This window comes from Zonotrichia albicollis, chromosome 12 (assembly GCF_047830755.1).
Source record: "Zonotrichia albicollis isolate bZonAlb1 chromosome 12, bZonAlb1.hap1, whole genome shotgun sequence".
Taxonomy (NCBI): Eukaryota; Metazoa; Chordata; class Aves; order Passeriformes; family Passerellidae; genus Zonotrichia; species Zonotrichia albicollis.
The window spans coordinates 14,932,976-14,954,053 of record NC_133830.1 but is presented as its reverse complement, the minus strand read 5'-3'; the positions used below and the strand labels follow the sequence as shown (position 1 = coordinate 14,954,053).

General features: G+C 43.5%; 2 protein-coding genes across 31 annotated transcripts in view; one reads left to right on the top strand and one right to left on the bottom strand.

Annotated features, from left to right (window-relative positions):
- PBRM1 (polybromo 1) overlaps positions 1-13,100 on the top strand; it is a 54,948-nt gene extending 41,848 nt beyond the window's left edge. For 11 of the 30 annotated variants that reach the window (XM_074549989.1, XM_074549993.1, XM_074549992.1 and 8 more), the window contains 5 exons: positions 3,179-3,337; positions 6,995-7,150; positions 9,386-9,456; positions 11,231-11,447; positions 12,564-13,100. In XM_074549989.1, coding sequence (XP_074406090.1) covers positions 3,179-3,337; positions 6,995-7,150; positions 9,386-9,456; positions 11,231-11,447; positions 12,564-12,736 — 776 coding nt within the window. In that variant the 3' untranslated portion in view covers positions 12,737-13,100. Of the gene's footprint in view, positions 1-3,178; positions 3,338-3,843; positions 6,812-6,994; positions 7,151-9,385; positions 9,457-11,230; positions 11,448-12,563 lie in introns of those variants that run through there. The other 19 variants (XM_074550011.1, XM_074550006.1, XM_074550004.1 and 16 more) reach the window with 4 other exon arrangements.
- Positions 13,101-19,117: 6,017 nt separating this feature from the next.
- On the bottom strand, positions 19,118-21,077 carry UQCC5 (ubiquinol-cytochrome c reductase complex assembly factor 5). Its single transcript, XM_074550025.1, has 3 exons — positions 20,960-21,077; positions 20,552-20,736; positions 19,118-19,450 (listed from the first exon to the last, which is right to left on the bottom strand). Exons 2-3 carry the CDS (start codon positions 20,700-20,702, stop codon positions 19,374-19,376), a joined length of 228 nt encoding a protein of 75 aa, XP_074406126.1. The 5' UTR covers positions 20,703-20,736; positions 20,960-21,077; the 3' UTR covers positions 19,118-19,373.
- Between the last annotated feature and the right edge of the window lies 1 nt (position 21,078).

Sequence of the window (21,078 nt, the reverse complement as noted above, 5' to 3'; positions counted from 1 at the left end):
CAGTTCCTTCCCTCCTTTCCTTTCTTTGCCTTCCTCCTTTTCTTCCCTCCCTCCTTTCCTTCCATTCCTTCCCTCCCTTCTGATAAGTAGTCACTGTGTTTTAACTTTTATTTGATTGAAATAAAATACAGCTGATCTTTAACAGCCAGCCCTTACCCAAGCCAAACACATGGGTTTAACATCCATAGTTACTTCTCTAGTTAATAGCATGTCAACACTATTAACCACTGTATTGATGCAACTTTATTTTTAAAAAATGCTCCTTTGGATAGGAACATTTCAACATCTGGGAAAGTTATGGCCCAGTTCAGTTCTAACTTTGAAAATGAGATTTGATAGGTTTTCTGCACACTTGTAACTTAAAGGCAGCTTTGATCTTGAGGCTGGAAGCTTGCATGCTGTCACTGTCCACTCTCAGCCACCTCAGTCCTTTCTGATTTTCAGTAGCACCTCTTTGCAGCTCTGGAGGGAAGCACAGCACCCTTTGCTCTGTGCAGGTTTGCTTTGCAGATGCTGGAAAGGGAAATGGTAACGCTCTTTCCTTGTGACACTGCTGGGGCCTTACTTTGTTCTGTAGTTGTTTCCTTTTACACCCTCCTAGGTGCATGTGTGATCTTTTTATTGGCAGATGCCTCCTTACAGCGTCATCCTTCAGCAGGAGGATGGCTGGCATGTCACCGCTTCCTTGCTTAGAGCAGCTTGAAGTCCTGCACTTCTGCAGGAAGGCTCTGTTTGTCCACGTGTTAATGACTGTCTGTGTGCTTCCATTTGAATCTTCCTTCTCTATTCAAATTTTCCAAAGCTTTTGGGGTTTGAGCTGCAGTTTCCCTGGCTTGGTGTCTGCCCTGAACTAGACTTACTTTTACTTGGTTTTGAGGGGTTGGGATGGGGTAACATAGTGTCCAAAGTGTGTTTGCTTACCATGTGTGAAAGGAGAGAAACTCCACTCCTTCCACTGTGACGAGTCAGAATTCAGGTGTTCGCTGGTGTGGGTGTGAACCAGGGAGCAGGGAGTGGGCATGGTTTGACATCTCAGTGAAAAAAAGGGTGCTGCCATTTTCTAGTGAGAAGTAGTTTACATTTTAGATCCACTTTGACCCACTGAAAATTTTGTTTGGTTTATGTTCAGGGTATTAGTTGGTTTTCTAGCAGTAGTTGAGAAGAGGCTGTGTTGGAAGTGCCTGCGTGGCCAAATAAAGTAAAGTAAAAGGGGTTGAAGGAAAAGCCTGTTGTAAGGAAAAACTCTGTTCAAAGCAGAAGGTCTCTTCCCTGTCTCTTGAGATGTGTTGGAAATGTCTGAATTATCTCAAGTCCTGGCCTATGTGATTTGGGTTTATTATTGAGTTTTAGGGTGAATGCTTTAGGCCGAACTTTCAGATATCTCCTCCAGTTCCCTTTGGCAGTGTTGTTCCATTTGTGACTTCTGTGGCAGTCAGGGCATGGAAAGGGGCTAGGTAAAATTTGAGTACTGTCCTATGTCAGGTCCTTCTTCAAACCTCAGCACTCTGAAGTCTGATAAAGCTGAACACTTAGTAGTAATTTCTCATTCATCAGAGTGTCTCTTGTGCCTCTTTTGTCTGACCATTTTTTGTTTTTTAGCTGGCCAAAAGTAGGTGAGAGTCAGAACAACTGCTTCGTCTTTTCCCAAAGTGCTTGCTGTGCTCTGGAAAGGATTTTCTCATTTTTTTACCTCAGGATCTGCCTTTAAATATCTTGTGTATTTTGTGCTCAGTTGCATCTGAGTTGCCTGTATAAATGTAGGAGTTTCTCTGCGTCATCATCACTGCCTGAAATTGCAGAAGTGGGAAGAAGGAAGGAAATGCCTTTGGAAATGAAACTGGTCTTTGAGTGTATGGAAGTAGTGCTAGAAGCTGCACAAACAGGTTCTAGAGGAGTCAAAAGTGTGGTAGATGTTCAATGTCCTAGAGGAGGCGAGTAACACTGGCAGGATGCATAACTTAATCTCCTTGATGAACTTCTTCTTAGCCTTCGTTTGACAGAGGACCTTGATTGCTGGTTTAGTGCAGTTTCCATCTTTCACCCACTGCAAGAGAGAACTCATGGCCCTGCATTCATTGTTGTTGAAAATTGCTGGAGATGTATTCTGCATCCATTTATTCTTCCTTGTTCCTCATTGTGCCAGTCAGACACAACGTTCAGAGTAAACGAAGCAGGAACTTGCATGCCCCCAAAGCACCTGGAGTGGGCATTCAGTATTTCTCCTTTTTTGTTTGCTTGGGTTTTGTTTTTTTTCTTTCTTCTTCCCATGACCCTTTGCCCTTCCCTTAATATAAAATTGTCCTCTGGTCAGATTACCCTGCAGTAGATCTTTTGTTCTTGCAGTCACAGTGAGAGACTTGATTGAGATAATGACCAGATTCATCGTACAAAGGACACACATGACCTCCAGTGAGCAGCACAATGTGAGTTAGACATCTTCAGAAAAACAAGTAATTCATAGGGGACCAAACGGGGAAATGACAGAAAGAGGCAGAGAAAAATATTTTTGGTTTGTCAAACTGCTGCTTGCTATGTTCCAAAAGCTAAGGACCAATCTGCACTAGGGAAACTTTACAAGTGCTCCCCTATTTTGCCACCACTCTTCAGCTGCATCAGTAGTAAAATACATGGGGAGCCCAGAAATGACCGTGCCACCAGCTGGCACTGCTGTCTGCTCTTTGCAGCGTTCTTTAGGGCACACCTGGCACACATGGGGCTTCAGTTCCCACAGCAGCTGGTAGAGGATCCACCCAAGAGCTGCTGGCCTTGGCTGCAGCTGGTTTGGCTGAGCCAGTGGTGTCAAAACAGGGAATGTTTTCCCATGTCCTAGTGCGGACCGAGCCTAGTGCTGGACTGCTGCTTCATGTTGGTAACACTGGTGTTATTATCATCAAATTTGTTATTTTAATTTTTTAAAAATTTATTTTCTTATTTATTTTAATTATTTTTTTTTAGAAAGAGATAAAACTTTGTGGAATATTTTTCATGAAAGGTTCTCTAAAAGTCTTAGCTGCAGCCACATGAAATCAAATCATATGCTGTATAAAAAAGATTCATCTGTTCTACTTTATATTTGACTAAACTATGCCAGTGTCTGACTAGTCCTTTTTAATGAACAGATAATATTTTGAAAGTCTGGGTTACAAAACAGAACTGAAAATCTAAAATACTTTTACAGAGCGGGCAGCTAAAGTTGCTGAGCAGCAGGAGAGAGAGCGAGCAGCACAGCAGCAGAATTCCTCCCCCCGGGCAGGCACTCCTGTCGGGGCTCTTATGGGGGTGGTGCCGCCACCAACACCAATGGGAATGCTCAATCAGCAGTTGACACCCGTTGCAGGTAAAACGTAGGAGCTATGACCATTTTTTCCTCATCCACTTTATCAACCCCCCTTCATAACTCTGAACAAACACTCTCTTGGGTCACGTTGGAAGCAAAAGCTCAAACTCTTCAGTCCTTCTTCATGATGAACGTGCCTAGTGCAGCAGTGGCCTGGTGTCCAGGGAAGCAGGGTCCTCCTCGTGCAGTGCTCCTGTTCTGGTGGTGTGCAGTCGTGTTTATTCACTCTGCCTTGCAGAGTTCACCTTCAGCCCTGCTGTGGCAGGAGGCCAGCAGCTAAATAGTCTTCTAGTGCATGCAGCATCTGTGGCAGGGCTAAAGCAGGAGGGAAATTGTTGGGGGCTTAATGATCAGGGAGGTGAGAGGCCAACAGAATCTAACCCAGATTTTAAATCCAAGCAAAAGCTTTGTAGAATTGCCTCCTAGGCACTGGTAAGCAGAGCAGACCAGGATCTAGAGCCGTTGCAGAAACAAAGACAAAATGACGACATTGCTGGTTTTATCAGGTTATTTTTCAGAATAGAACTGAGCTTGGAGAACTCTTCCACGAGGTCCCTGTTGCTGGGTGTTGAGCTCCTTACCAGTTGTAATCCGGCTTGATTTCATAGGGAGTATGCTCAGAGTAAGTATTTTCAGGATCAGATCTGAAGACAATGTAGTCCACTGAAGATTCTTGTATGGAAATCAGCCATACATGGGTGAGAAAATTAATTAGGTGTGACCTGATAGGTTGTTTTCCTTCCCCGGTTTCTAATTAAAATAAGAATTAAATTGCTTCAGTCAAGGTCAAAATAGTGTTGAGTAGATAAAAATGAGTATTTGGAGGGTTCTGGGTTTGAGTTTGGGGTCTTTTTAACTTTCCCTTAAGACATTCCAATTATTCCATTTATTCTTTTGTCATTTTTCTTTTTCTTTCTCATCTCACAGGCTGTGGCCTTATTTCAAGCTGACAGCCTGAAGCGTTTTTCATCACAATCTCTAAATCCCCTTTCAGTAAATAGGCTGCATTGATGTTTAACTGAAGGCACATTCCTTAGCTGGTTCATGATCTCCAGGTTATAAAGCATTTATTTACACTGAGTTGCGTTTTTCTTTTGGCTTTTTTTCACTCTGTTCATGGTAATTTCCCTCTGAACTGTTTGCCGTTGGTGTATGTTTGTGTGTGTGTGTGTACACTTATCTGTGCATATATTAAGAAAAAGGAGGGGGAAAAAAGAGTTTCCCAGTGCTGATCTCTTTTGTGCATAATTTAGTTCAATCTAGAATATATAGAAGTACCATCCTCTTGTGGTTGTGTTTTCTTAGTTTGGTGCTTGGGTTTTTTGGCACTGAGTCACTTTTCCAGTTTTTGGAGGCAGGTGCTGATGGATGGTGGTACTTGCTGTTAACACTTCCTTAAAACTTACCCAAAAACGTGCATTCTGCCAGCTACACATGCTACCTTATTTCCTGTGGCATCAAAACTCTGTTTCAGGTCGTTGTCTTATTTGAGCAGGTCAACACTCAAGAGTCTTCACTTTGGCTTTGGGAAATACTTCCTTAAAATAGATGATGGAGCAGATCCTTTTAAACTCGTTCTCCTTCTGTGGCCCATTAGAAAAACACAATCTTTCATCTTTTGGTTCTCACAAGTCCTACTTGGAAGTATCTTGTTCTGTTTGGACCTCTTTGACATCCTCCTCCATCCGTGGATTGCTAGTTCAGAGAGCTTCTCCATCACAGAACTTCTTTATGGCCCATGGGGCCAGGAAATCTGGAAGCCTTCTGAAGTTTGTTTCTCTTAGTGTGCAGCACTTTGGTTGTCTTCTACATTTAGGTATTGCAAAAGTTTACTTATCTTATATTGCTATAATAAAAAAACAGGAGAACAAGTAATTTCAAAGACATCCTAAATCACAGTTGTGGGAGCTGGAAATAGTTTGGCCATGTTTGGTAGTTTAAAATAAAAGTTTGCAGTTCATACATGGGGTAAGAAAATGGTTTCCCTTGCTTGGAATGAGCTACAAGAAATTATTTCTCATAGAGGTTTGATGGCACCTTTATTAGCCAGTTGTTGAGTATTTTAATTGGAAATGTAGAACTAAGCTTCCATGATTGATAAATATGGGTTTGATTCCTTGGAGAGTTTTCTGTTTGTTTGTTTGTTTGAAAGCTTCAGAAGTGCATTACCTGCTCTGATGAGGTGTCAGCAGCTCAGGTGCACTGGAGGTACCAGGCAGTAGCTACAGTGTGAGAGCTCTTCAAGGAGGCTTTTGTTGTGTTTCTTCTTTTCCTTTCTCCATTAGAAATATAGATTTCCCTGTAATAAAGAGGTACAGATAAGGTTCCAGATATTTGAAATAGGTACTTACAGCATATTTCACATATCAGTCTTGGTGCCCTGTGGAAAATGAGGTCTCAGGGGAGATTAGTTCTTTATTTTCCTGTTGTTTTCTCCATGTAAAGCTTTTGGGATTAGAGGTTTCTTGCTTCTATAACATCCTGAGGAAGTGATGGGTTTAGCTTTTATTTTGTAGCTGCTCTCCCTATTTAGACCCTGAGCTTGTTACAGCTTTGTTCTCAGTCAGAACTAATCAGGGTTTTTGACCAGTCTCATTCCAGAAATCTCTGTTTTGAAAGTTTCTTCTGTGAATTACAGGGAGTGTGGCAAAGGCTTGGTGGTTTCTTAGAGCAGACTGTAGATGCCCCAGAAAATTGCATTTCTAACTAACCTCATCTCTCTGGACCTGCTTCTGTCCTCTGTCATCTTTTCATTGTCTTTCCAACCCCTTTCCTTGCTTACCTGGCAATGCATCCATTTAAATTAAACATTCCAGGGCCTAACAAGCATAGTGCAGTTACATGGACAGCAGAAAATCTGAGCCAAAGCCAGAGAAAGCTCTCAGTTTTCTTCCTGTACATGCAGAAAACAAAATTTTTGAGCAGCAGCACAATACAGTGTTTGCAGTGTCACTGATTTTCCTCTAAAGACACCTTGCAGACATGGACAGTGAATTTCTCTGAGGGACTGCAGGTGCTCCTTTAAGTCCTTTCACTTCAGTCTAATGCCATGAGTGTAACTTACTGCAGCCCAGCACTTTAAACCCAAGTTTAAAATTTGTGTTACTGCCTTAGTTCTTTCTGGAGATGGTTTAATAAAAATCACCCATCACTGCCATTAGTTTCAAGTATGTGAATGTTGTAGGACTTTTGTGCATCAGTTTTGCATGTGTACTACAGGAAAATGTCTGGGGTTTATTTGTGTGGCCTCTGAAGCAGCCCACAGAGCAGGGCTGGCCAGTCAGTGTTGTGTTTGCAATCTGTATGCCGACGGCAGAGCTTTAAGCTGTATTAAAACTGCTTGCATTAGTAACATTTAATTGTGGCTGAATTTATTCCTTGTGTTAACATATCTGAGTATTCAACATTTATTGCCCTGTGAGAAGCATACAAATACACTAAATACTAATTCATCAAAAGTATAGTGTTTCATATTTACTTTTAGTTTTTGTTTTGGTGGTTGTTTTTTTTTTTGCAAGATACTAATTGTAGTACTGTCTTGCTGTACTAAAGGTGCTTTTTTTTATGTGTGTGTGTGGATAGTGCATGTCTGTGCATACTGTGTAGACCATATTGCATGTTATTGATGCATGTTTGAAATTTGTTGTGTCCTTCAAGGCATGATAAGTGGCTATCCACCGGTGCTGCCACCTTTGCAGGGCCCAGTTGATGGCATTGTTAGCATGGGCAGCATGCAGCCACTTCACCCAGGGGTGCCCCCACCCCACCAACTCCCGCCAGGTATGCCAGGCATCCCAGGCATCCCAGCACCCGGTAAGAGCCTCATCCTCATTCCCTCTTTATTTCATTGTCATGTACTTGGTTTGACCCATTCTTACAGGAGTTCTCTGCAGCTTGTTCTGGTTGTGCCTTTGGTTTGTGAGCAGCAGCACTGCTGAATGTGAGGGGTGTGCAAAGCACTGACACTGCAGCATGGCCAGTGAACCCTCAGGGAGAGGGTGCTGGAGAAACTGGTGCTGCTCCAGCAGGAGGTTTGTTCCAGCCAAAAAAGCCCTGGTGATTGTACTTGAGTTTATCAGAAGTGTGTAAAGGTGAAATCTGCCTGTTCATATCCTTATGTCATTTGAACAGTGTCTCTGCACTCATCCTTTTCTTATTTGAAGTGGGCTTATAAATGAAATTTATTGTTCTCTTTCCTTACCAGAGTCTTTTTCAGTGTGTTAATGTCAGTCTGCACTGAAGTGAGCCTGGTCATGTGAGACTCCTTGGCCACTGGGGCAGTGATGTGTTACTGTAAAACAATGTTCAGCTTAAAGCTTGCTAATGAAACAGTGACTAGAAACACGTGTGAATTCAGAATTCTCTGTGGCAAAATCTTGAATTGATTTTTGAGAGCATTTCTACTGCATTAACTGTATTTTTGCCACACTTTTGATGAAAAGTGAGGCTTAAATGAAACAAATATTTTGCCAATGTTAATGCCATTAATATGTCCCAATTAAGGTGAAAAACATTTGTCTGGCCTCTCTTCCTGTTTCCTGCTGATTCATTTTTTACCTCTGATAACTCATGTGCCTGTGAAAAAGACGTGCCATCCCTCTGTTCAGCAGTAAACAAGCTGTGGACAAAATGGTCTCATTTGCCTCTCCCTACCCCCTTGCAAGTGTGTTTATCAGAAGCTCTGTTAAGAATTTTATGAATCTGTACATAAATGATGTGAGTTGGGGAGGTTTTGTTTGCTTGCCTGGTGTTTCTGAAGTCCCTCAGCACCACCCTGCAGCTTGGCTGGGCTGTGGATTCCCTGCCATGGCACCTAGAGGGAGCAGCACAGCAGCAGCCAAACGTGTGGGAGGTGAATCCAGGACACTGCATCCCTCTGAAGGGCTGTTCCCGCTGCCGTGGGCTGGATGTTTGTGTGGAAAACTGACAGGATGTGCATTAGCAAAGAAACAATGTCTGGGAGTGGAGTGGTGCTGAGCTGGGCACAGCAGGCTGAGGGTGAAGCTGTGCTCTGATGCTGGGAAGGGGAGGGTGCCCTCCTCCAGAGCCCTTCCTTCCCTTTGGACCAATCCCAAGGCTTGTGTTGCCAATGTTTTTCCCAACTTCTGACAGATACATTTAAAATGGGAGCTGTGATCAAATGGAAAGTGCGCTTGAAAAACCCTTTAGTGAGTGAAACCCAGTGGCACATCCTTTGATCACTGATATAGAAATCATGCATTTAATTCATGGAAATTAAACCTCAGGAAGAGCACAGTTAGTCTGCAGCTTTTCCAATGAATGAGCATGAGAAGTGGCACAAACAGAAAGAAAAGCAGCAGCACACATAACTTCCAAGCATCTGTATGTCAAATGTCAGGAACTGCATGACTCTCATTTAGATCTGTACATTTTTGTATGTAAGACTGATACAGCTGTGCTGCACTCTATGCAGGAGGGAGGAGTCCCAATATGCTTGAGAAAAACAGCTTTTTTTTTTGACATTGATTTCAAATATTCCTTGTTCTTATTTAAGGCTATTGCAGCTTAACCTGCAAGTTGTATGTAGTTTGTATTAGTGAGAAGTAACAGAATTTGGGCAAAGGCTTGAATTTTATCCTGCTGTGAAAATATTTTACAAAACTGAACACAAGGAAATGTTAAATGTTGCTAAAGCAGATCAGCATTTCCTTTCTTAAAGGAAAGGACTTCAGGAAGATCCTGTGTAGCCAAATATATTCTAAATGAAAAGATGCAGTCAGGCAATCACTAAGTAACATGAAAAACACCTGAAAAGCAAAACCTATTCAGTGTGCATTTCTCTAACTTAAATAATTCAACAGGCCACATATCAATGTTTGGTAGTTGTCATGTTGGCTTTTTGTTTTTTTTTCATTCAGAAACTTGTGAAATTTTTTATCAGGGGTGAGGGGGGTATTTGAATGTTGTACGTCTACTTAAAATAACTGTGAGCAGTGATATCAAAGTATAAATTCTGCTATTGAAGACCAAAAAGGTATTTGTCACTGCTCTGAAGTAAGACTAATTATTTTATATTTTGGAATATAGGTGTTATAGGCCAAAATGTGTCCCCTATGGTAGGCACTCCAGCACCAGGAGCAAGTCCTTTTGGACAGCAGGTGAGTCATTTTTGTTTTGTTTATGAGGCTCTAAGGCTCAGAATTGTCACTTGAGCAACATCCCAGTTCAGACATGTAGGGATGCACACAGGCTTTCCCAAGGACAACAGAAATGAAATATTCTGATGTGTTTAGAACCAGTTAATATCTCAGAGTGTATGTCTGTATTTGATGGTGGAATTGTTACAGTCAGTAGGTTGGTCCAGTGAGGTAACTTCAGTATAAACAAGGCAGTGTTTTGTCTTAGTTTGCTACTAAACTGAGTCATTTCAGCATAGTGTGAAAATGCTGATAGTTTAGGTTTTGCATGCTTTGTGACACAGAGAGGACACTGCCCATTTTATCAGCTCTTGATGAATAGGTAAAAAATATTCATATTTCACAAACTGATGAAGCAAATGTTCATTGGCAGTTCACAATTTTTGAGTTTGGGTAACTGTGATGATCTGATGTTTCTTCTCAGTGATTAATGCAGGTTTACTGTTTGGAACATTCCAAATTTTACTGACCAAATTTTTGCATCATTTTTAAAGAAAAGGAATGAGGGTGGCTATGCATGGGCAGATAGTGGTCAGAGGCAGGGGTATAGTTTTAAACTAAAAGAGGAGATGTTTAGCTTAGATGCTGGGAGGAAGTTATTTATTTGGAGGCACTGACACAGGGTGCCCAGAGTAGCTGTGGCTGCCCCACCCCTGGAGTCATTTAAGGCCAGGTTGGGTGGGGCTTGGAGTGACCTGGTCTAGTGGAAGGTGTCTCTGCACATGGCAGAGGGTTGGAATAAGATGAGCTTTAAGGCCTCTTTCAACCCAAACTATTCTGTGATTCTGTGACTACCAGAAGCTAAGTGGTAAAGTGTTGATGTCATGACAGTGAGTTATTCCAGACCACAGGATGTCTGTCCTAAGAGTTCTCAGTGCTGCTGGGCTGCTGGTTAAGCACAGTGGTGGGAATTCTTCTGTATGACTGGCAATTTTCCTGCCTGAGATTTTTGCCTGACAGTTATTCTGTGGAAATAACCCAGTTATCCAAGGATCCATATCAGTTTGGATTAGATGTGTTAGAGTTAAATTTTGCACTTCATAGACCACAGTATTTCAGATCAAATTGGAGAAGAAATGAAACAAAAAGGAGATAAAAGGTGTAATTAAGGTTAGAAGAGATACGGTGATGATAATGAGTGTGACGGTTTTCACAGGGGTCTTAGGGTGAGGGAAGAGACGAGGATCTGACTCCATGTTTCAGAAGGCTTGATTTATTATTTTATGATATATATTACATTAAAGCTATACTAAAAGGAATAGAAGAAAGGATTTCATCAGAAGGCTAGCTAAGAATAGAAAAAGAATTATAAGATAGGCTTGTGACTTACTGAGACAGTCCGGACAGCAGGACTGTGATTGGCCATTAATTAGAAACAACCACATGGGACCAATCACAGATGCACCTGTTGCATTCCACAGCAGCAGATAATCATTGTTTACATTTTGTTCCTGAGGCCTCTCAGCTTCTCAGGAGGAAAAAATCCTCAGGAAGGGATTTTTCAGAAAATAACATGGCTACAAATGAAAGTATATTTACATAAATCAGAAATATGAACAATGTCTGTTGAGTATGAATGGTTGGTTTGCACTTCCTTTCTTCGTGCATCTCCAGGGAAATTTCCTCAGGCTTTTGCACATGAGCTCAGTTGAAGCTCCATTGCAGGAGGCTGCCCCGAGGCTGGGGTGTTGCCTGCAATGCCCTGGGTGTGAGCCCTGGCTGGTTTCCCTTTCAGATCGGGATCCTGGGCCCGCCGGGCCAGCAGGCGCCGCCGCCGTACCCCGGGCAGAGCCCCGCCAGCCAGCCCGTCATGCAGCAGCCCAGCACGCCCATGTTCGTGTCCCCGCCACCAAAGACACAGAGGCTCCTCCATTCTGAAGCCTACCTGAAATACATTGAGGGGCTCAGTGCTGAGTCCAACAGCATCAGCAAGTGGGACCAGACCCTTGCAGGTAAGGCTTTGGGTTCCTCGTAACCCGTTATTTTTGCTTTCATAGAAAATGCAACATGCATCTGCTGTTTGCTTATTAAAACATACACATGTAATTAATTCCTAAGGATAGATCAACAGATTGAGAATATATGTGTTATCCACGGGCAAATTCCACCAGCTCTGCATAAACCTAAGATTTAAGCTCAATGGTATATGGGGTTAAATACTAGGAGCAAAAGTAGAATACCTTACATTGTAGAGTTACATTTGCCTTTCTCTAGAATAAGCCATGAGGTGTTGTGTTGCACTAAATAGTTACTTAGTTGTTTGCACTGGGTGTTTCGGTAATTTGCACTGTTCACATGATTTGTTTCCTATGACCTTATGGTCTTCCCCTTTTTTCCCCCCTAAGTGTTAGCCCTGGTGGTCTCTTTCTTCCCTGGTCAGTCCTTCCCCCTGCCCATCCCCTCTTATATCCCATTGCTTGTGTGTGACCATGTTCACAGGGGTCCGAGGATGAGGGAAAAGACAAGGATCTGACTCCATGTTTCAGAAGGCTGATTTATTATTTTATGATATATATTATATTAAAACTATACTACAAGAATAGAAGAAAGGATTTCATCAGAAGGCTAGCTAAGAATAGAAAAAGAAAGAATGATAACAAAGGCTTGTGTTTCAGACAGAAAGTCCGAGCTAGCTGGGCTGTGATTGGCCATTAATTAGGAACAAGTCTATGAGACCAATCACAGATCCACCTGTTGCATTCCACAGCAGCAGATAATCATTATTTACACTTTGTTCCTGAGGCCTCTCAGCTTCTCAGGAGGAAAGAATGCCAAGGAAAGGATTGTTCATAAAAGATGTGTGTGACATTTGTGGGCCTCCTCCGGGGTATAAGAGTCATGTTCCCCTCCCCCTGCCATCAGGTCATGCCCTCTTTCTCACCTGGGGAGTCACCAGAGCCTGAGGTGTCTCCTCCCAAGTCAGTAATCAGAGGACATTTGTCCCCACATGGAAAAGAGCGCTTCTGGTCTTTGCATTGTCTGTGTAAGGCCGCGTGGGCTGGGTTGGTAGCTGGCCGGAGCGGACACGGTGTGACAGTGAGGTAATGGAGCCCTTGTTGGTTTTGCAGCACGCAGACGGGACGTGCACCTGTCCAAGGAGCAGGAGAGCCGCCTGCCCTCGCACTGGCTCAAGAGCAAGGGCGCCCACACCACCATGGCCGACGCGCTGTGGCGCCTGCGGGACCTGATGCTGCGCGACACCCTCAACATCCGCCAGGCCTACAACCTGGAGAACGTGTAGGCACAGCCCAGGACAATGGCTGCTCTGCTTGCTGGGTGGCAAGAGATAACCAACAATAATTTGTATTGCATTTTACTGTACATTGCAAGACCATTTTTATATAAGGACACTTTTAATAAGCATATTTCACTTTTTGTTATATTAAGTTGACTTTATTGAATACACAGATTTTTTGCATATGTTTCCTTTGTTTGAAAGGCGATTTCATAATTGGTTGAGTGTAGTCAAGGATTCATCTTTCTTATACTTTATTGCTGAGAATCTGATGCCATTGTTTTTATATAAAAAAAAAAAAAGGAAAACAAAGTCTTTACAGATTGATACAGTGGAATGTGAAGTAGTCATAGTTTACATCCTATGAGAATGTGTGTACCTGTGCTTGTGTGTGCTGGCCACTTCGGGCAGAACTGCTCGGGTGTGAACAGGGAGGATCTCTTTAAAGAAGCTAAAGGTAAGATGTGCTTTGGCACCAAGGAGAATTGGCATTCCAAGTCAACACTGAGGCAGCTGGGTGGGCCACAGCAGCCCTGGAAGTGCTGGTGTGGACAGGACAAGGGTGTCCTGACTGCTCATGTTGTCCAGTCCTGTCCAGTTATTTAACTGTGTAGCCGAGGCCATTGTGATCCTAAATCAGTAACACAGCCCCTGTGCTGGCAGGCCCTTAGAGGGGAAGTGTTTCATCTGCCATGGCCCGTGCTGGGGGTTCTGTGATGTCCCCAACACCCAGCAGTGGGACAGGGAAGCTCCTTCCCTTCCCTGGGAGCTTCTGTCTGTGCTTCAAGAGGCTCACAGAACTCAGAACCAGCCCAGGTCTTGGAAGGTAAGTTAGGGGAGAAAAGTGGAGTTGTTCTGTTAGTAAAGTAATGTGATGTTTTTTGAAATTCACACAATTGGGCATTGTAAGACATTTTTGTATGCTTTCTTTAAGTGTATTCATTAACCTTAGTGAAAGTTTTGCAATGCAAATTGGAGTTAAATTTGATGCTTAAATTAACTTGAAAGTAAGATACTGCTGTAGGGTATGTGTAAGGTCAGCATACCCAGTACATTGGAGAAATAGAGTACTTGCATTGCAGCCTTCAAAGGGTTTGGGGTTGGGGTTGTTTTGGGGTTTTTTCTTTTTTTTTTTTTTTTTAATCTAAGTAAAGTAGATATTGACTCTTCTTGCCAAATTTCAAGGCTGTGGCTGCCTTCTGCTAAAAACTTACCTGTCCTCAACTAACCAACCTTTTGGACTACAAAGTTATTTGTTTAAAGGTAAATCTTTTCATTTATTTAATTTTGGAAAAAGAATTAATACTTTTGGATTGCTTTAAGTAACTGGGAAAGCTCTATGAATTTGGGAAAAGTCAGCAGGAATGTGGGCACTCCAACTCAGCCCAAATGAAATTATTTACTGATACACTTCATTTATGCTAGAGATGTTCATCATGTGGAAATGAGTTCTAAAGTCTGTTGGTACAGAACATTTTCATTTAAGTATATTTGGCAGAAGGTTAAATTAAATATTTTCCTTCAAATACTGGATATCTTGGGCTTTGTTTTGCTGATGTAATTAATACTCATGAGGGAAGTGACCTTGCAAGTATAAACTGTGATTTAATTTTACTGGCCAATTCTTCTCCCTCTCCTATTGCAATCTTCCAGTCATTGCACAAAATACCCCAGGTAATTACAAATAGGCACTTAAAGTTAGTTTAGGTCACATGTGCAATGGATGTGAAGGAAATGGAGCAAAACAACATAGAGGGAAATGACAGTTTTGAACTCTACAAATAGCACACCCATGGTACATAACTTCTTTACTTGCCTTTGTAAATTTCCAATTTTATTTAATAAAGTAGAAATTGAATAGTCTTAGACCACCCCTATGAAATGTGTTTATGTTACTATAGGTTTTGCAGGTTTTAGCCACAAAGATGGGATGTTGAAGTGAATCAGGCAGCAAAATCCTAGTTTTTGACTATTTGGAACTATCATGGATTGTACTAATACACCACCAGATTCTCCTACTTCTCAGCATTAACAAAAATTACACCAAAGAACCTGGGATAAATTTTAATTAAATTATTGTTTTATTTATTTTCTTTTGAGGACTGGATGGGACTCCCTTTGGAGCCTGTATAACTCAGATGTTTAATTTATCTGAAGGTCAGTGATGAGCAGATGTGCAGCACTGGCTCTCTCCTGCCGAGCAGCTGAATCCCTCCTTTCACTGCTCTTTCTGGCCCAGGAGCAAGAGATTGGAAGTGCAAACAAAACCTGGCTCCTCCCTCAAGGCAGTGCAGAGCACTACCACTAAGCCACTGGGCTGGCCCTGATCAATTATTTTAAGCCTTATTTATTTCAAAATCGTTTCTCTCTATACTGGAGGCATTTCAGTCGATTGCAGTGAAATTTAGGATATAATGGCTACAGTCTAGAATTCAAAACCAGCAAAAGAAACTTTTCTCACTCTGGTTTAAAAAAAAAAAAAAGACATGTCTGTCTGTCTCTTTTTCTCTTTGTGGGTGTTTGAGCCCCTCATCTGTTTTTCACTGCCGTTCATTGTACTGGCATAAACAAAACTTTCATATTAAAATAAAAGGATGTGTGGGCAATGGTTGGCTTCTGTGAGAGTGGAAAATAGATAAAACCAGGACAGGTATTTTCATAAACCAGTTGGAGACAACTAATAATTATTTGTTCTCTTCCTCAGTCCTTCCCTTCCATGAGAAAATTTACTGTTTGTGTAAAAATTCAAAACGTTGATGTTGGTGACTTTTTTTCAGCATATGTTTTTGTACCTGGTTTATCCATGCTTGGCTTTTCATTAGATCTTGTACTGCTGAAGGCTGAGCTGCTAACCAGGTTTATAACATGTATGTACCATCACTTTGTTTACCTGAGTCTTTTTAATTTGAATAAAAATAGTTTGCAAAGTGTTTTGGATTAACCAGGTTTGAGTGTTCCATTAAGACTTCTGTTAGGATTTTATTTCAAGTAATTCTGGCTGTAGCTGATCCAGATGTTCTCAAGTCCTTGGTACGTGTGTGCTTGTGTGTGGATAAAATATCCTTTTTCTATTGACCTGTGTATTTTGAGGTGTTCCTGTAGGTGATAAGAACAGTTGTGTTGGAAATTGAGCCATCACGAGCATGAACAGTGAACCTTGAAAAATATCTGAAGCACTGGGAACCAGCTGAGTGGAGGCGGTAAGATTCAGTCAGTCCCAGATGCCCCCTTATTAATTGGTTTGAAAATAAACAGCAAGCTTTAATTTCATATGAAAGCTAATGCGGTTCAGGATTGTCTTTCATGTGGCTGTTTAATAGAGGGAATTAGATGAGTAACATGGAAAAAGCATCTTTTACACAATTCAATTAGAACCAAGGATAGAAATTTTCTGTACAAACTTCAAGAAAAATTAAGTGACAGGAACCTCTCAAGGTGCCTGGCATACAATTTACAGAGCTATTTAAACAGTCAGAACACAGCATTACTTAATTAACACACAGCCATGTTTTCAGCCTGGGGGATAAATGCTGCCTTTCATACAGGCTGCCAGCTTCACAACACTTCTACCCTTCTGTTGCAGTTGCCTAGAGGAAACTAATGCTAATCATCCTCCACATCTTATTTGCTCAGTCTGAGATACTAAAGATCAACCATAAATGTATGGAGCTCTTAGCTACAGGTGCACAAAATCGAAGTTTCAGAATGTCTGGGTACTGAACATTGTGTGAGCTCTGATTCAGTGAAATTTTGATTCATGATGAATGAAACCTCATATTAAATTTGCCAACTGCATTTGCCAGTGAGTCTAATTTGACCCTCATCTTTGGTATAAAGCACCAGGAAGTTCCTCAGGAGTAGCATGCATCCCACCAGTGCCAGGAAGATTTTTTTCCTCTTTCTCTGAAGGAGCTGGGGACAGCCAGGAGCAGAATGCAGCTGCAGTTGATGTGCATTAACTCCAAGGTGAAAGCATGCCTCCACTGATGACAGGAAGAGATTTACACCAAGGAAAGATTCCCCAATACATCAGATGGCTGTTACTTCCTTTTGCTGCTTTTGAAAAGCATAGACAAAACTGCTGCCGCCAGGGAGGAATGCAGGATGGCACAAACAGCCTTCCTTGACCATAACTTCTTTCAGCTCTTCCCTGGCTCACCACAGGTTTTTCAGCAGATCTTTGTGTGCACAGCTGCAGGGGAATGATCAACAGATCCATTTTTTCCACAGAAGCACTCTGGATTGGTGGTGGAGTTGTCCCCTCTCGAATGCTGGAGTGGTGAGCAGCAGTCCTTGAGTGTTTGTTCCCAGGTGACTTTTTGTATCACTGTTTGTTCCCAGGTAACTTTTTACTGCTGCTGCCTTACTCAGTTGAATTTTTCCATGCTTGGTATCAATCTTGCCCTGACTTGCACAGTTTGGAAAGCTTGCAGCAGGGTTACTTTGCTGAGTCTCACCCAGAAGCTGTGGCCATTGCAGAACACATGAAATGCTGTTGGTGGGTGAGCTGTGCTCCAGGTGGACACAGCTGAATTCCCTGCAGAAGGAAGGGATGTGCTCAGCCCTGGAGCTGGCAGGGCTGGAAGTGAAAGCTGTGACCCTGGCTCACTCCAGCAGCCTGGAGCAGCCTGAGTGCTGAGCCAAAGGAGAGCTCTTGCTTCCTCCCTGTTCCCTTTGCCACAGCAGATGGATGGGGGAAGCTGCAGGGAGGGAGGGAGACAGGGATATGAGAGTCAGAAAGTACTGGGGAAGGCAAAGAGCACAAAGTTAGAAGTCAGCAGGAATAAAACTGCAAAACCAAATGAAGGCTTTGGTTGTTGAAGATGGGCTGTAGTTTAAAACTGATACTAAATCCCCAAGTTTGCTTGGCTGTGGTGAAATGGGCTGGAATTTTAGAGTGGGGAATTGCAGCTATTCTGATTTCCAGCATTAGTGAGAGACTGGCAAAATCTAAAAATGCCAAGGGGTCAGCACTAGCAAACACACTGAGGATTGGAGACTGCAGCTCAGATTTCTAAATGTCAAGCTTCATATTCTGTGATAACAGCTCTGTGTTGCCTGAAGTGGTGCAATGCCCACTCAGAGGATTTTATTCCTGCAGCATCAGTGACACGGAACTCCTGACACCAGACATCTTGTGAGTGACTGCAGCCTCCCTTGCTCTCTGTTCACCTGGCTGGAGGCATCCCTGAGATCTTCCAGATGTGCCTGGTGCTCTCAGCTGCCAAGGGAAACAGTCACTGCAAAACAAGAGGTCTGAAGTGAGAACTGGGCTTGGCTCACACTGCCTGTGGAACACTCTGAGTGCTTCAGGGAAGCCTCAGGAAGTTTTCACATCAGGCTCCTGAGTCCAGAGAAATAACTAGGGCACAGGGCTCTTGCTTGAAAAAAAACCCCATATATTGAAAAACTTAACTTGTTTTATGACAACAGAGCACAAGAGAGTTTCAAAAAGCTCAAGAAATAAAATCTCATGGAGCTAAAGCTCAGGAGTTTTCAAAATCTGGCTTTTTCATTATTGCTTTATTCTTTACTGCTACAGTCAGGGTTGACTTCAGTGTGATGGTCTGTGACTGCAAAATGAGCTTGTTCATGAGTTTTGGGCTCTACCTTGGAGCTAAAGTCAAAGGTTCTTATTCTAGAGGAATAAATAGAGGCTTTCCTCAAGTTATTCACTTGCTTCTCAGTCAAAATATGCAGTGACACAGTCACATCTTTAATTCTGTCAGCTTTTATCCCTTGAAAACCCAAGAAGCACTAATCCTCCAGGTTGAGTCCTTGGAAGGCACAACAGGAAGGCTCCCCTTTGTTTTGCAAGTGGAGAACCTGCACCTTGATCTCTACAGAGCTGCCCCTGTCTCTGAGTTGATGAAGGCTTACAAAGGCTGGCAGGAGGAGCACAGGAACCCCTGTGAGTGCATGAACTCCCTTGGGGTTGGTTTTAGGCTGATCTTAAGATTTGGCTTCTTTGTTGCACCTTCAGCCTGCAGCCCTACCCCCAGAAATTAAACAATTGTATCAAAGCAGGATCCCCAAAGATTACACTGTACCAGTCACCGACCCCACAGCACTCCCAGTGTCCCTGTGCAAGGAGCAAACCCCTGGGACACAGCAGCCACCCTGTTCTCCTGCCCTGGGGACAGGATTCCCACCCCTCAGGGGTGCCAGGACTGAGACTGCACATTGCTGTGCTCCCTGTGGGCTGGGCAAACACTGAGCAGCAAATCTGTGCTCTCTTTATCCAGTTACAATTGTGCCACACTGCAAAGAAAACAAGTCAGCTGCCAGAGCAGCTCCTGAAAGTTACTATTTCCATTATGCTGAGATGGATGCACCCTGTAATGTTTCTTTCCAAGTGTTTCACCAAGCAAACAAAAGCAACAGCCAGACTGTTTACTCAGTTTACTTTATTTAAAAGCACTAAGCAAGCATTAAATTAGGGGCAGAGGCCCAAATACAACGAAATTTTCACTTCATTTAAATACAAATATTACAGATATGGAAGAACCATCTGAGTCTATTACACATGTGTGGATCACATTTCATCTTGCAAGCCAACATCTTCCCCCACTTTCAACGTGGCAGTGCTGTGGCTTTGGCACTTGTACAGTTAAAGCACTCAGGAGCTCCCCCTTGAAGAGTTTCAGCTTTCTGAAAATTCCCCTTTCTCCATCCTTGCCTCGTACTGTCTTTCAGATTGTTTCCTACGGTAAACATCATCTGCAGAAAAAGATGTTTGATGTTAGTTTTCCCAGTGCAAGCTGGTGTTAAATACATGAATCCTGTCATCTCTTTTTATAAACTTTTCAATCCAAAATTCTCTTGCAGATGCTGACTGACAGGCAATTGGAAATTCAAGCCAACAGAAATCGTTATTACCACTTAAAATAGCTCAGGTTCTCTCCCATATAGGCTAAAGTTCTTCCCATCAGTCCCAATGAAATGTTTTTCTAGGAAAACTAAGTTTCCAATGTGAAACAGTTGTTTCTTGTCTACTTTCCCACGAGGGTAATTAAAATCACAAAAGCCCTAACTAGCTGAAGGGAAATTAAATTATAGGCATGAAGTCAATGCCTGAGGGCTTCCAGCCTGACTTCAGTATTTTAGTCTTTTTTATATCAACAAAACACAGGAATATTCCCACCTCCATGGTCTTCCCAATCATTTTTCCTGCCTCCCTGCTCCCCAATACCACATACAGTTGAGCTGATCCCTTCAGTGAAGTACACAAAAATTTCTAGCAGGGTTTATTAAGGGGAGGAATGTCACATTAGAAATAAATGCTTTAACTTACACAAACTAAATGCCATTAGCCAAGTTGTCTTGAGCTGTTTTCATTCTTATTTTTTAAATTGTAGAAATCACGTTTCACATAATGCCACACCTCTGCTTAAATGCTGGCAAACCTCAGGAGTCTTTTTCAACTATTGCAGAATGGTTTGAGTTGAGAGGGGCCTTAAAGGTTATCCCTCTGCCATGGACAGGGACACTTTCTGCTGGACCAGTTTTCTCCAAGCCCCATCCAACCTGGCCTTGGACACTTCCAGGGGTGGGGCAGCCACAGCTTCTCTGGGCAATCTGTGCCTTGCAATCCCGAGAGGAAAGAATTTTTTCCCTAATATCCAATCTAAATATATCCTCTTTCAATTTTATTCAGTACCTAAACCCAGGATCTTTGTGTGTTTCTGCTGGGGAGGCAGAGCCCGCAGTGCCCCATGCTGCCCGAGCAGGAGCGGTGTCTGCCCAGGAGCGGCCGGAGCGCTCCAGGCCGGGCCCCGCCGAGCCCGCGCTGCGGTTGGGCTGATGGGGCCCCGCACTCACAGAAGGTCTCTTTGCCGATGCGGACGTTGATCATGAACCATTCCATGGCTCCGCCGAGCACAAAGAAGAAGGGCAGGAACCTGTAAAAGCCAAAGCGCCGCTCCCCGGGCACCAGCCTCAAGAGGCGCTTCAGCCTCTCGCTGACCAGCATGGCCGGGCGGCACCGGCGCCTTCGCCCTTCGCGGCTGCCGGAGAGAACAGAGGGGGGCGTGTGAGAGGCGGAACGGGCCGTGCCGCAGTCACACCGCCGTTGCAGTCACAGCGCGGCCGCAGCCGGTGGCGGGCGAGGAGCAGCCCCGGCCCGGCCGAGCCCCCTCGGCCATGGCAGCCCCGCCGCCCCCTGCCCTGAGGCGGGAACGCGCAGCCAATCAGGGCCGCGCCCGCCGCGCGCGACCCCGCGCCGCTCACCTCCCGCGCGAGGGCCCCGCGCGCGCGGCCGGACGGAAGGACGCGCCGAGTGCCACGTGACCTCCCCCTGCAGGGCCTCGCCTGATTGGCCGGGGCGGGGGCGGGGGCGGGGCCTGGAG